The 16,227-nt window shown below is 41.4% G+C and overlaps 3 protein-coding genes across 13 annotated transcripts in view; 1 reads left to right on the forward strand and 2 right to left on the reverse strand.

The window, feature by feature from the left end:
* Window positions 1-16,227, forward strand: part of LOC117141844 (kin of IRRE-like protein 2) — a 223,601-nt gene that overhangs the window by 182,422 nt on the left and 24,952 nt on the right. The window lies entirely within an intron of this gene.
* Window positions 1-16,227, reverse strand: part of LOC117141842 (zwei Ig domain protein zig-8) — a 38,760-nt gene that overhangs the window by 17,791 nt on the left and 4,742 nt on the right. The window lies entirely within an intron of this gene.
* Window positions 884-2,068, reverse strand: LOC117141845 (antigen 5 like allergen Cul n 1). Its single transcript, XM_033305520.1, has 3 exons — window positions 1,916-2,068; window positions 1,448-1,854; window positions 884-1,389 (listed from the first exon to the last, which is right to left on the reverse strand). Exons 1-3 carry the CDS (start codon window positions 2,063-2,065, stop codon window positions 1,113-1,115), a joined length of 834 nt encoding a protein of 277 aa, XP_033161411.1. The 5' UTR covers window positions 2,066-2,068; the 3' UTR covers window positions 884-1,112.

The raw sequence follows: 16,227 nt of genomic DNA on the forward strand, positions 1-16,227 counted from the left end.
TGAGCCGCGTGAAATATGTTGTGGGCCATGTTAGTTTTACACGCGTTTAATGAGGGTCCAAAGCAGCAACAAAAAAGGCTCTGTAGTGATTTTAATATTCAGCCAAAATGAACAACTGAAAACACACCGAAATGTAATTAGCACAAAAAATAGAGATATAAGCATTTATGAATATTTTCGGCATGATAAGTTTATAATGGTCGCTTTTCGAGGTGCTGCAAACTAATTCCAGTTGAATTTTAATTAAGCCATAATGAATGTGGCCTGCATTAGTACGAAATTAATTATCACAGCGGAAAAAATGAACAAAAATGTTGCCTATTTTTCTCGCCTGACTTTAATGAGCCTCGGATTTGACAAAGTAACGGCATATTAAACGTAGGCCTCATCGCGAACGGACACTAAAAATAAAGCAGATCCAAGGAAAAGCATTTTCTTTTTAGCCCGTCGAGGCGGCATTATTAATAGGCACTTAGGGATTTCAACGGCACCAGCGGGGAGTGGTGGAAATGGTGGTCTCTATATTACGAGCTGATGAAGACACGTTTTTACATTTTGTATATTGACGTTAAAATTAGATGCCAACTTGTCGTCGTCTCGCTCGCTTTTTTCTCGAGCCCAAAACAACGCGTATCATATTTTAGCGGCTGATGAGAATGATGATGATTCTGGCGGCGGCCAAGTGGGGCAGTTTGTGTGTGAGTGCAGAGCTGTAGTTTCAGCCAGTTTATAGCTATTTTACAGGGTATTTAAAATGGGTGCATCATTATTCAAATAAAGAAATTTCTTAAATAAAACTATAATTAAATATGTATATTTAATATATATTAAAATAAAGATACACCTTTTGCATATTGTTTTGCATAAAATTATATTCATATAGTCTATATTCTCATTGAATTCTCATGTTTAATATTATATTTTTTCCCGTATATATGTATATAGCTAGATTTCGGCATCACTGCCTCTCCAGGTGTCTGTGCTAATGCTAATGCGGCTGTGAGATGATATATGACCGCCACGCACTGCGACACAAATCAACATGTTAAATAGACTGTAAGTGCGCCTGCCACCCACTCCAACCCTTCAGCTAGGCGTTATTTTTGGCACTCCTACATCGCCCAAAATCTCTTCCCCTTGGTGCCCTGCTGCCCGGGAAGATCCTGGAATTCCTCACCAGCCTTGCAAAGCGATGGATATTTGAGGTCGGAACCGGACTGACAGCCGATGGCTTTCTCCTTGTAGATGGGCCAGTCGGGAACATAATTGCTGGCATAATTGCAGGCCAACAGGAATAGCGGATGTCCTGCGGGCTTCTCGAATCTCAAGGCGGCACATCCCACAAAGGTGTTGTTGTCACGGGCCATGACGGCAAAATTGCGAATGGAACTGGTTGGAAAAGATATAATATTAAAAGAAAATATGAATCTAAACAGCAGAAACCCACTCTCCTAGTTTTCCTTTGGGAAAACGCTGCAATTGCTCCTTTGTGATATTGATACTCTGATTCCACCAGCCGCCAATAGACTCCTTAACGAGGCACTCATCTGTGTGATTTCCGTCCTCAGGTAGCAGGGTTATGTTAACCAAAGCCAAGTTCTGACCAGAGTTACGGAAATCTGGAGTGTTGTGACAAGAATCGTGCTGCAGAACACACTGCTTCACATTCAGTGTCGCTAGATCGGCCAGTTCTGAATGCCACTGCAGTGTGGCCATGCGATCGGGCTTAGGTAAGCTGCTGATTTTCCCAGCAGCAAGGACATTTCGCAATGCATTGTGTTCACCTAGAATCAGGTCCTGCAGGCCAGTGAGATTGACCAAATGGGCGTCGGGAGAACACTGTTTGCCCAACTCCTAGAGCAAATAATATCACCATTGTAGGCAAACTATTAAATCCTCCAAAAGTTAGCCTTACTCCTTTGTTCTTGCAGGCAACGTGTTTTTTCAGAGAAGGACACAAACCACTCTGACAATAGTCCGTTGGGGGAGCAGTCGCATTGTCCTGGCTGAATGCAACCTGCAGGAATCCAAAGAGCATAAGGGCCACTACCAATTCCGTAGACATGTTGCTGATACAGTCTTTTACTGCTCTTTTGCCAACCGAGCTCCCCTTTTATACTGCCCAGAAGTCGGGCTATATGGGGGGACAACTGTTTCTCAATCGGGCCACTTGCCACAGCTGTTTTTGCCACTGCAACTTGATTCAAACTGAAAATGGGGCTAAGCCGGGCCAGCACAAACACAGCTAGTCGTCCGTAAATGACCAAGTTAAGACCTGGTTGCCAAACGGGATGACACCTGCTTCGATCCTATCAATGTTGCACCAGCTCTCCTCTACCCCGCCGACTTATGCCACTTGACATATTATCCCACTTGGCATCCCAGGCAAAAGCAAAAAAAAAAGATATAGAAACTAAGAAATAGAAGCCAAATGAAAACGAATGCTTAAATCCAAAAAATTCCTTTCATAGCGCAATTTAAACTGCAAACACACAAAAGAAATGCAGGGAGGTGGGCATCCATTCATGGCAAGACCAAGAAAAACATAGAATGGCAAAAAGAAAATGAAAATAAGGAAAAAAAAACCAGAGGGAAATGCCGCCATGTCCTTGTCGTTCATTTTCTACCTCAATTGAAATAGTTTTCTCCTCGGCTGCGAAATTGTTTGCTGTTGCTGCAACAGTTTTTCACTTCCATTATGGGACAGAAGATTACGAGGGTGGCTTTAGAATTTTCTTAGAAATTCTCAAGCCTTAATGAAACTATTGATAGGATTCCCAAGGAATTGAATTATTTAATTGGACGGGAAGCAACATTACTTATATAATCCTCAAAATCTTATGACTATGAACACATATTCTGTGTAAAAATATTGGTTAATAATAAAGATAAAGATTTCAAATTTTTTTACCAAAACATTTATATGAAATAGTTTACAATTTAAAAATTTTTAATATTTTCGTATATAACAGAAGTCTCTACTCATAAAGTTTTGATATGATTGACATGCACATGTTTTTAAATATTTTTGTATAGACATTTTCTATGATCCACACTTACAGCTAAATAGCTTCCTTGAAGGACTACATATGTCTGCGGTACTTCCAACAGAAACCCCACTTGATTTTAAGCCAGACGTACCCGAAATTGTAAAACTAAAATACTTGCATATTTTCCTAAAGTACTTCGAGCAGACTCAAGTGGCATTTTCGCATCAAAAATTAAGTAGAACTGCAAACTGGTGAAGCAACTCTTGCCACATAATATCTCATTCTGTTTCGCAGAGACCGCTTTTCTTTGCCCCCCTTTCTCTGCTTTCCCGCATTCCTTTTACCTCTTTCTCCGCTCTAAATCTCCGGGTGTTTTTGTGTGCAACACGCAATGACAGTTCAGAGTAGACAAAAGTAAGCCAAGTCCAAGTCCAAGAGTGAAGAGTAAAGAGTGAAGAGCAAGGATGGAGGCGCCTTTGGTCTAGATAACAGCCAAAGATTTCTCTCTTTTTGTAAACACATTTAACCATTATTATTTATTATTACTATAGCCATTGTTGTGCCTGCAGCTCGGCAATTTCATTTCATGCTCTCGAGAAGAGGGAAACTGGAGAGCCAAAGAAAAGCGACACACTTGAGGGGGGTAAACCCAAAGAACGGGGTAGGAATAAAAAAAACAGGCTAAGGTCATCAGCTAAAGTTACCCAGTTAACTACAGGGGGGGAAATAGAAAGGGGGTGGGGTTGGCAAGGAATCAGGTGAGCTGGTCAGGTAAAAGGCATCGGCTTACACTTGCTTTTCACTTAATTGGATTTGCCTTGGCAGCGTCTCCTTAGCCGGGCTAATAATTGCAGTTTGTAATTATTTTCAGCCCCTTTTGCCGTTTTGCCAGCTCTGCGGGATTAGAGGGATGCACTTGCAAAATGTCAATTGGAAATTAAAACTTTCCACGGGCTTAAGTCGAGCCCAAAAATAAGAAACCTTTAAGGGCAAGGAAAACTTTGTGTGCGAACGCGAAACAATTTCAATTTGGTTTAATTTCCTCACTCGCTGTTCGCTCAAATTTATTCACCCGTCCCTCGATCGGGGTTTTCCTTTGATTGGCATTGGGTGTGAGCAGGAAATTGAAATTCTCACACATTCGCACACACATTAGGTTGGAAGTTGTTGGGTAGAAGGCGCACTTGCCACTGGCACTTTGGAGGCACTTATTTGCATATTTTAAGTAAAAATTTAAGTGTTAAGGAGCAACCTCTCATTCTCATCTGTGTTCAAAATTTTCTGAGTGTGCGGCATGTCAATAAAACAAAGAAGATGTCATTTACTCGCCAGAGTCGCAGACAAAGTCTGCAGAACTGACTTCCTCCCTCCTGTTTCTGAGTCCTCACAGGCTGTCACTTAAAATGCCCCACTCAAGTCGAGTCAACTCAATTCGTTTGTCCCATCGACGGGACTTGTCGGAGCTCCAGTTTATGTCACGCATTATTAACACACGCCCCATCGGACGGGTTGCAGTGCAACGTGGCGTATGCGCAACGACAGTTCTCAGTTCTGAGTTCTGCGTTCCAAGGCAAGTCTCTGCAACTCGGACTGGCTGCCAAGTCGTGAGCTGATTGCTAAACGCATTGCCAACGACTGCACTTGAAAAAGTGCCTTAGACGGATATGATTTGCGATGGAGCTGCGGTACACGGTCGAACTTGGACTTAAATATTCATGGAAATGGCTAGATCGGAAAAGATACCGCCGTAAAGTTAGAGATTTTATGCAAATGGTTATCTGCGCTAGAATAAAGGAATTCCAGTGAATTTTTTGGGGAATTTTGAGTCGAATTTGAAAGTCATACATGTAGATGTATTCAAGATATTAAGTATTTAAATTATCAAAAATATTATTGAGTAAATATGCTTAATTAAAAAATGCTTAATTTACAAACCAAAAAGGGTTTTATTTTAATGACTTGCGTAATTATGATTTTTGTTGTGCGAATTTTATAGATTACAAATATTGAATTAAACTGTTTAAATATCCTACACTGCAACTGGCGACTACACATATTTTGGAAGATATCTTTCTTGCAATAAAAATAATCTTTTAATAATCATAAAACTTATATATTTATGCTAACTTCTATCCCTTTTCGCTCAGTGTGAATATCTGGGCATGTGTGGCTCAGATTTGTTTTCTCGCACGAGAAAAAGAGGAATCAGCAGTAGTAGCAATCGGAGGAGCAGCAAAAATATTGTCCTCGCCTTGCCCATATTTACGTTTCATTTTTTGTTTTTTGTGTTCCCCACCTTTTTGCCCAACTGATTTCGTTGTCCGCCTGCGCTTATGCAATGCTTTTTGGCACGTTTCGCAATGCCGGGAACGTGTTGGTAGTTGGCCACGTGTGTCTGTGTGCGTGAGTGTTGTGTGTGCATGCAGCTGTGCGGCACTTGCACTAATGAAAAAGTCCTGCGGTCCGTTCTTCCCACTTTGTTGCCACTTTTTGGTCAAATTCCCTAGATATGTTCGGTCAGGTGGGCGGGCAAGGAAAAGGTCTTTCTTTTAGCAGCGCAACGAGTTCCGTTTCTTATCGAGAGGTACTGGTAATGAAGCATTTCCCAGCTGAACAGAGCGCTCTGCTTTATCAGCCCTTAAAGCTATCCACTTCACTTATGCCATACTGCCTCATTTTCCGTCTCTCTGGATTGTCCTGTCATGCATATTGATGTCGTTATCCTACCTTGGCAACAACAAAAGCCCCATCATCGGCCTAGACAATGTCGGTTTTCCTCACGAAAAACTCCCACCCTCCACATTTTCTCCCACCCAAATTGCAATAGAGGGAAACGGAGACAGACAGACAGACACGCATCGCGGTATTTGCCACAAGCTCTTCTCCGGTTGCTTGTATACATTACAGGGCATTAACACTTGAAAAAAAAAATACTTCCCTAAAAGATTAATTAAATGTAATATTATTAGATTATAATATATTTTTTATATTTAGGAAAATGAGAAAATATACGTACTAAAGTTATGTTTCAACACTTGCAATATAATTACTAGCTTACACTTAAACATGTAAACAACATGCAATGTTATTCAAAGTGAGTATTGTTTCATCTTTTTACGTGTCAAGCGTAATTTAAATGGTATTTAATCTATTACGAGACATTTTTGAAAGTGCTCTAGAACACACATTCCCACAACAATTTCACCCCAAAAAAAACGGAATCCCCCAGCAAACACAGTGCCAGCATGATGTCGTCGTTGTCGTTGTTTCGATGTTGTCGCCGCGGTTTTGGGGCCCCCTTCCTTCCCAGGACCCCCTCGCAACGAACGCCACTGTCTGCAGTGATTTCTTGCCAACTGATTTCGTGATTTTCGCAGGAACAACAGCACCACTTGGGTGGTGGTGCAGGGGGAGATATATCGCTGTGGCCATGGCTGTACTGCCTAGGTGGCTTTTCGTACCCGGGAGTCTGCTCATTAAATACGCCTTGACAATCGCAGTGCTACGCTCCGCTTATTTGATTGTGGGCCAGACAATGAGAAATCTGTTGTGCAGGAGCTCCTGTTTATTTCAGATCCCTCCCCCTCCGCTGGGCAACATGTGTGCCAGCCACCCCAATTAGCCGGCTGATCTTTATATTCGAATAAACCATAGAGCAGCATAATGCGAGGAGTATCTCTCGCTGTTATCTGTAAATAAATACATAGTTTTATATATAAACAAGTTGAGCTCCCCCTCTGCATTTGCGCATAATTGTTATGTTGATTGCAAATTTCCAGCGCAGCGAAAGTAAATTCCCCAAATGCTTGCTAAACAACGCTGATGATGGCCAAATGGGGTGGACTAGGGTGGCTCGCACAACTCGAGTCGCACTTTTGACATGCAAATTTTATGCAATTTTTATGTGCGGAAGGGGGGAGAGGACAAATGTCAAGTGTTGTTTAACCCCCTGGCGATGATGTTGCCGTTGTTTCCGTTGCAGCTGCAATTTAATGTTGGCCCCACTTTCCCCTCGTTGCCTGTTGTAATTAATATAATTTCTGTTTTCATACGCATAAATTTTGAAACATTTCCCCGGCCAGCTTTTCCTCTGCGTGCTGCGTGACTTTTAACGAGCGCTTGAAGCCATTTTGTACTGCAATTTGAGCTGCAATTTTTCACACTTGACAACTGACCAACTCAACGTCTTTCCTCCATTTTCCTCACACTCTCGCACATTTCTTGCTTTGCTGCACTTTTTTCGTGAGCCGGAAAAGCCTTGGCAGCAACTAATTAAGAAAATATTTGCCAAGCTCTCTTGGCTGAGAGAAATTGGGTTGCAGTCGGACTGGGAAATGAGTCGATCACTCGGAAAAATTTCAATTTTTAGAAAAGCAAAAAATATAATTATTGTAAATTCTAATAAAATTCCCAAAAAGCAATTTCCTAACTATAGACAAACAATTGATGACTTATATAAATGCTACAGTTCCTGTATACAAACAACCAACAATAGTAAGCAACTAACATGTATCTAAGCTTAAAAATTATGTATTCGATGAAGACGAAAGTATTTCTCAAAGTGTATAAAGGATATAGCCAAAAAGGCCAGCAATTGCCGCATTCCGTCTGTTGAGACTTGTAGTTTGCAGTTTGTATTGGTAGGGGAAAAGGAATTGGTACGCTGCTTTCACAGAATGCGAGCCCAGTACAATTCTCAAGAATCACAACATTAACTGAAGTAGAAAATTCGGTCACAACGAAATGCAATTCTTTCCACACTCTAACCAAACCAATAATGCGCCCAATTCCGACCTCAAGCAAAAATAAGTGTCCCCTTAAGTAGAAAATAGTTTGATTTGTAGTTCTCGACGGAAAGTTGTCCAACTATCCGCAGATTAAAGACAAACCCTTTTGCAGTTTTCCCCGAACCGCAAAGGACCAAAGTTTCTGCAAAGTTTTCCTCAAAGCTAATGTACCCCACCGGGATTCCCCTTTCCGAGTCGCTTGGCCTCCGGGCTGATTCGTTGCACCTCAGTTCACTCATCTTCCGTTGCCTCCGCCTTCCTTTTGACCTTCTCCCCTTTCATCGCCCTACCACTTTTTGCAGCCTTGAACTGGGTCAGGTGGGTCAGCCCAGGTGCGATTGCCCAGCAGCACATTGGGGAAAACTGGACTCAGATTGTTTTCACTTAATGTAATATTGGTGTAAGATTCTTAAAAAAACATCGCATTTCCAGTGAAAATGTAATTAGTTCCGTTCTGCTTTAACACGATTATTATGTCAATAAATAATGTATATGTTTGCCTCAAGTAAGATAAAGAGTTCTTCAGAAAGCTAAGAGTTAGAAATAAGCATCGTCCTCTGAGTTAAGGTGCACTTAATTCCGTTTAAAGTTTCTAACTATGAAATATCTTAAAATTCGAAAGAATTTATATTTCTATGATGGCTTATAAAGCTGAGTAAAAAATGGAAACACATCTAACAAAACTAAATTGGATCCCTCTGAACTTGTTGTCTTATTTTTTCTTGTGTATCTCGTAAAGCCCGGAGATGAGCTGCCGCTGATGGACACTGTTCATCAACTCAGAAATGCATTCCCTTTAACTCGGCCAAGAAGATGGGCGCCGAAAGTTCTCAGCCCGGCTAAGTTATTCAAAAGCAGGGAACAGAAATGAAGCCATAGTCAAGGTCGTTGGTCAGGGAGTCTCATTTTGGGCGATGGCTCTTACGCTGCCTTTGTGCCACATAATTTAAGGGGGACCAGCTCGCCTTGTTCATGCAAATTGAAGTGCGTGGAGAATGGGATAATGATATACACCACGAACACCAACGATTGGGCGTGATGTTCGGTGGGTGGGTGGCTGGTTGGTTGTTTGGTTGGTAAATCCCTGGGTGGTTTCGGCAATGGCGTCAGTGTAAACAAACCTGCCACATGCAGCGCCGCAAAAATTAATATTTGTATTAATAAAACCGTCGAAGGGAGAAGGACAGGGAGAGGGGGGTTGGCAGCAGATGTGCGGTCGTAAGTGTTTACATAGCATGTTTTGGATCCCAACACATTTAGTCAAGCGGACTAAAGTGGGGTGTCGTGTTTAGCTGGGAGGTTGGGATTCTGTGCGGCCAGCGGAGATAAAGCGAGAAACGTGCCGAACACCAAAACGCTTAAAATAGACGCCGAAACTTAAGCCATCTAACCTCCACACCCCTTTGACAGCTAAAACATTGACCAAAAGCGCGATCGAAATCGCTCAGAAAGCGCCTGCAATTGAAGTCGTGCAGCGTACAATTCAATTAACAAAGTTTGCTCTTTTTTCGCCCCAGTCACTCCATTTTCTCGTTTTTACTTTTTTTTTATTTCCATTGCGTTCCTTTTGCTGCGTTGGCGGTGACGTCTCAATTTTTAGCCACCACCAATGCCGCAGGCCAAAAAGGCAAAAGCGATTGGAATGTCCGTGCCCCATTTAAAAGTCACGGGAACAAAAAGGGTAAGATCTAGGAAAAACGGGCTGCAAACAGTGGACTTCAGTACTAAAAAGCAGAAACATTTCAGGATTTCGTATAGAAACAGAGGTTACCAAAAGTATTAATGACCACATGGCGTATGAGTGATATAAATGGCGCAACTGTTCGTTTTTCACAGCAACATTGGTAAAGAAAGTTTTAAATGAAACCGTAATGTTCAAAGTTATTGATACAACACATGACTCCAAGCCGTATTATGTTCGTTTTCATATGTTCTTTTTTTAAATTTCTCCAAACTTTGTGCATACGATACCACTCATTTGTTTTCGGTGGGTAACTCTTCGCACTGCAAAACTTTGGCCAAAATGAGAGGCAGCTCCAACGAAGCTGAGCAGCTTAAGTTGTTCATTTTTTGCCCACTTGCAGCGCTCATTGCACCCATTGTTTGGCACTTCTCTTTCGCTGTTCTGGCAGCTTCCCTCACTTTTGCACCCTTTCACAGCCACAGCCTGCCGCCTCGACACCACCCACTTGGCACCACCAACCTTGCGAATCCAAAACCACCCCACCCACCGCAATCACTCCACCCACCGAACACCCAAACATCCACTTGGCATTGCATTCTGCCCAGGCGCCTCTGAAATGAGTATGCGTTGGGCATATACGTGACCTACGAATTTTGTACTTTTCGTTTTAGATAAATATGATAATTTGTATGCGCTCTGACAAATTTTTTATTTTTATTCGGAAGCTAAACTTACATATATTTTCAAGCATGTGTACAAGGTAGACATTCTTTCACCTCCATAAACAAATTAATGATTAATTAAACTACGCCTTTTTATGACCCAGTAAACATACAGCAATATTTTTAGTGTGTAAGCAACCTTTTAATGGTCATTTCATAGTCGAGTCCTGAAGTCTTCTCTTTTGTTTCGCTGTTTTTGCATTCTACTTAAACCAATTCGCTGGAGCGAGTGTGAAATGGCATTGAAGGGAAATAAAACTTCACACCATTACGGACACCTTTCTCCCTTTCCATTCCACAGGATGGCTGCTGCTTAGCTATGAATGAAATGCAATTAAGTGGATGTCGAAAGGAGTTTATAGTGGCTCACTGAGCCGGAGTACGAATGTTGGATCCTGGACAGACAGCACAGAAGGGATGGTATAGTTTAATTTATAAAAAAAATTTATAAATTTATAGGAGAACTTGGATAAGACATTGATAGTTACGTGCACTTTAATTCATGATCCATGCCATATTTATACATACAACGAAATAGTAAACTCTACTGAGCAAACTAAATTTTCCTCCTGTGCATCGGCGGAAATAACAACGAACAAGCAAAACAGCTCCTGAATATTGATGAGTGTCTGGAAATTGTTGAATTCGTTGTTGAGTGATTGAATTCTCGAGGGCGTGTGGAGTGGGCCCATGTGTGTCGGATTGGGCGGTCGAGCGTTCAAGTCCCTCGGACCTAATGAAGTCGCTCTAGTAGCAGTTGTCATGCCAGCTTATTTAATTAACTCAATTCCCGCCAACATGCTGCGCCATCCGAAACGTTGCCACATATTTCAGTCGCTAATTAAGTGCCACAGTGCAACTTCAGCTGCAATTGCAGCTACCACTACAGCGAGAAATGCATTAATGCATTGTTGCAACTGCAGTCACGACAACTCGGGCTGCAGGCCAAGCAAATATTATTAAAATAAACTAGGAACGGACCACTCCCTTCTCGTCCTTTTCGCAGTAAAACTTTGTTGAACACACTCAAACAGTGCGTTAAAAAAGTATGCACTTAGAGGGTATTTAAGTGTGAAAAGCAGCGAGGGAAGTGGGAAAATTAAGAACGCGTGCAAAGGGCTTTTCCCTTACTTTTTTTTAAAGCGATACCCAAAAGGATTCAATTTTAACTACTAACATTTTGTACATGCATTGAACAAAAGGAGTAGTTAAATATATTACAAACAACTTTATGCATAATAAGCAGTTTTTTGTTCGTGAGTTTTAAAAACAATGTAGCAAGTATAAAAATGCCAGTATAAAATTGAACACAGTACAAATTATTTTTGTACCGCAACTAAGAGACCAAATGACATCGTTTTTGCCAGATAATAATTTCCTAAAATGTTTTATTTAAGCCAAGACATGCTTTTTTTGTGGCTCTTTGTGCCGGAATAGTTGGTAAAGTTTAATGAGCCACTATGCTGGTCTGTTTCGTGCGAAAAACTGTCAAACATTTGGGGAGCTGGTAAAAGTTGCACACACACTATAATACACACATGTCTGCCCATGCCGCTGCCTCTGCCACGCCCACACACTTAGTGGGCTGTCTTCGTAATGGCTTTTGGTTAGAAGAATGAAGAAAGTGGCAGCAGAGGGACAAGGGAGGTCGAGTTGGCCGAGACAAAAGGCAAAGCAAAAATTTGCGGCTACAAGTTCATTTATCATTTTGCCTGAGTAATTGAAATTTCAACGTCGCCGGGCGAAAAGCGGACCGTACTGGGGCAATCAGATGAGCTAGGTGGTGCAGAGTGCCTCCTGGTGGTGCAGGGTGATTCGGGGTGGTTTTGCTGGAGGTGCCCCAGCAGCATCCAGAGTATTGGGGAGCCCAAGTGGAGTCGGAGCCAATACATTAGAGGCTTCCGCCGATGTTGCCGCCTGTCCGGACACATCTTTCGCTTTGAACTTAATGGATATGAAATACATAAAAAATGTATACGTATTCCCCGACACCAGAACACTTCCTCTATGCAAAAAAGCAAAAAGGGAACCTCGCTCAAAGTCACCAAATGGCGAACGGAAACTCATTGAATGAGTCTCGCTTCTCCTTTACACTTCGTTGTATCCTCTGTTTTTTTTGGTTTTTTTTTTTTGGAATTTTGTAAATCGATTGGGGATTACTTTCGGGGCATCGCTTTTCATTTTTACCTCGTTTCACATACATATTTATTTTTGGGCCCCTGGATTATCCCTCGGGCCAGTCGGTTCTTAAAGCTCTTTGGGGCGTGTTTGCTTACGCATCGCCGCACAAATGATTTATAAGTTAGACAAAGGGCAAAAATTGAGGGAGGTCCTGCTGTGGCTCACCTTCAACCACCCATTGGCTGACACAAAAATGAAATCATTTGACCATAAACATTGAACTAAATTCAAAATCAATTTGGCGTAATAATAAAAGCCAGCCAGGCTCGAAGGGAGGCTGTTGTGGAAGTCTGCTGTTGGCAAATATGTCAACAATTGACTTCAATTGACGTTGAATATTGAGCCTGAGAAAAATAAGCCTGAAAACTGGGGATTAAATATGCAATAAATAAGATACACATTTATTCAACACTTATTGGCAAAGATGATTAAGAGGATTTCCTTGGCTACGGATAGCCAAACAGAAGAACTTGACGAAAAGTTTAGCAAAAAGCTTAAGTAAAGCCCACTAAGAAACTGCAAAGTAAACTTCTTGGGCGAAGTGTGTGTTTTTTCCCCATATTTTGCGACCGGCAGTCTGTTGACTTTAAAGTTGCAAACTTCCAAAGCTGCGATATGCATATATAGTTAGGGGCCATAAAGATGCCATGAAAGTCCTGGCCAACTCCGCCGACAAATAGCCATAAATAAGGGCCATGGCAAAATACCCATGCTCCTGTGTTTGTGTGCGCTACCTATTGGCCATTGTTGCCCCAGAATGGCGACAACTGCAGCAGTCCGATTTGGCCTGGCCCAGAGCTTATTTATGCCGAAGAAGCCAAGAAAAAATTGGTAAAAAAAAATGAAAATGGAAAGAAACGGTGGCCAAAAGTCAAGTGAATTTCCTCAGCACACACAGACACAAAGCCATGAAATGTAGTTTGTTATGAATTTCTGCTACATCCTTTCTCGGTTTTGGTTTGGGGTTTGCTTTAGCCCCCCTTTGTATTTTTTGTTGCCAGAGGAGCGGGTCGCAAACACATCCGTAAACAATTTGTTCATGCTCCTATTCCCTTTTATTTTTCTCAGCTTTTTGTTGCCGCTTTCCCGATAAGCAAAATAAAGAAATGAAATGGGTGGAGGGGGGAGAATTGAAAATAGGCAACCCTATTACAAAGGATACAAATGGCAGCCAAACAGAAAAAAAAACAATTGAAATGAACTGCCAACCTAAAAAGGCGAAACACGAGGAGCTCTGGAATATTTTCAAGTTTTTCGAGCGAGCTCTCGCCCATTTAAAAAAGGGTTAAAAAGGGGCAATCAACGCTTTTGGTGGCAATTGGCAAGAAAAAGGGTTCAGCTCGAGCGTGAGAAAGAGTCTCCAGTATCAGGGCTGAGTTATGTCATATCGTTAATCAGTGCGATTATGAACCGTCCATTGGCGCTTTAATCTTCAAACAGCTGCACACTTTGCTTATTGCCAAGGGTTGTTAAATGGCCTTAAGTAATTTAATTGCATTTCAAAGTGATAAAACTAAATTGAGCAAAGCTTTCGTTTTAATCAGTCCAACTATTCGGTAGCCATGGTACTAATTAAGTACTCTACTCTCACAAAACGCATTTTGTCCAGCTTTTCATTGATTTGTAATCGTTGTAATGCCGTAATGAAGTTTAATTGTTGGATTAAATTGGCCAGATGAAATTACCTTTATGTGGAGGCTGAAATGTAATTGCTAGTTTGGCATTCTTTAGATATCTAAAGAACAAAAATTATGATTGATTAAATATAATTTAACATTCGAAACTTAATTTGATGTTAAACAATTTTAATCGCTTTTCTAGTGAAGTGAATTGAAAAGGAAACAGTTGATAATTGCATTAAGCTGTTGCTGTAAGTTGACGGAAAATAGGGTTGTGCGCGGTGAAAGTCTGACTTGGCGTTGGTGTGATTGAGCCTTTCTTTTCCCGCGCATATGTGTGCGTGTGTGTTTGAGAGAGCGTTTGCCTATGTCAACGTAATTTTTCCCTGACTTTCCCTGCTCCACTTCAGCTCTCATTCTTGTTTGCCATTTCATTTCCATATGCACAAAGCAAATAGGCAAACAACTTGCGGGAGGGTGGGGGGTAGGGCGAATCGGAAAAGTGGGCGGCTGGGGGCGTGGCCTGCTAGCCGAGTGAGTGAATGCTAATACTGGGCCGATACAGTTTGGCTCCCCATTTCGTTGGCGGTTGTCTTGGCAGCGGGTTAGATTCCTGTCGGTGGTTCGCAGGACTCGCAGGATACGAGGATCGGGGCGGTGGAGCTGTGGCATCTTGACAGCCAACAACTCACTGCTCAGTGACACGTGTGAAATGTTATGTTCTGCGGGGTCAGGGGGCACCAGTCAGGGGGGCCGATTCCAAGTTTTTTGACACATACAAGGGGCGAACGATGGCAAATTGGAAAGTCAAGCCGAAGTTGACAGGATTTGCGCGCAAAGGATTTACCCGGGAAATATAGCGAATTATACAGACAGATAAATTTACTACCATATTTACTTTCAAATTTATATACTCTTATCAGTAATGAAACTATTTGTTTTATTTTCTAGTAATATTAAAAAATAATATTGAATATTACTCGATTTTACTTAAAGGAAATAACAATATACGATTCTGTTGATTGTTCTATGATTTGTTTTATAAGGAGGCATATATATGTTGTTTTTTGGTTCAAACTGATTTAGAATTTATTTCTCAGTACACGTATGTCTGAACATATTGTGAGTTTAGTCTGCCAACGAGTTTAACAGGGAAATGATAAGGAAACGGAAATGGAGCAGCAGCTACTGAAGCAGCCGCAGCAGGATAATCGACTGGCTGTCATTGTGTTTACACTAAATTTCAATTAAATTTTGAGGCCTCCTTTGACAACTGACAGTACAAGACCATCAAGAAGCTTTCGAAGATGGAATATTCAAGTAGTATATATTGTATATACAAGGGTATATACATAGGGATCAGCGGAAGAGAAACAATTGCCGATGCCACTTGCCACTTTTTGGGTAACGACAACAAATCTCGGCGAAAACTTTAGAAACAATCTGATGCGGGAAGTGAAGCCACTTTTGCTTAGCGCCCACAACAGCCGAAATAACAACAACAAAACGCGGAAAGGAAAATCCAAAAGTACAGCAAAAAGTGAAAGAAAATACCAGCAATCCACCAAAGTGGGCGGGGATTTGCGAACTGGATTTAAAATGGAAATTATTTGAGGAAAACCAATTCGTTTTATTACTTTGGGGCATACGCAGCTAAGTAAAACAAGAGCAGTCGACGGTAACGCTGCTAGCAACAATAAAAATAACAACAAAAAACATCCCGAAGAGCAGTAACAACAACAATAACTAAAGAACAACAAAAGCAAGCGACCATAAAAATTAATGCAATAAAAACACATGGCCAAACTGGCAGGAGCAAAAGCCCAAACAAAGGACACAAACAATGAAAAGTTGGCTACCGGGAATGGCAAAGAAATAAAGCCAAATGGATGGCGAGTGTACAGGTATAGTGTTAGGATCGATAAGTTTTTGCTTACATAACCATCCGACATCGAATGACACACATATATGTCAGCGTCAGGGAAAAAATGCATTTATAAAAATTTCGCTAAAAAATGTTGCGTCCTGCCAACGCAAATTCATATTTTTACGCTTGTATCAAAACATGCTGGAATTATTGTGTATTTACTAAAAACTCTTTGTGCCATTTCGCAGAAAAGTCTGGTGATGTCAGGATGAAATTTAATAGGAGAAGAGGTAAATATATCTGGGGAAAATAAAACGATCCTTCGCTTTTCTTGCCCTTTTGCTCCGCGCAGGCAGCACGCAATTAAAAGGACTTGC

The sequence above is a fragment of the Drosophila mauritiana genome, chromosome 3L (assembly GCF_004382145.1).
Source record: "Drosophila mauritiana strain mau12 chromosome 3L, ASM438214v1, whole genome shotgun sequence".
Classification (NCBI taxonomy): domain Eukaryota; kingdom Metazoa; phylum Arthropoda; class Insecta; order Diptera; family Drosophilidae; genus Drosophila; species Drosophila mauritiana.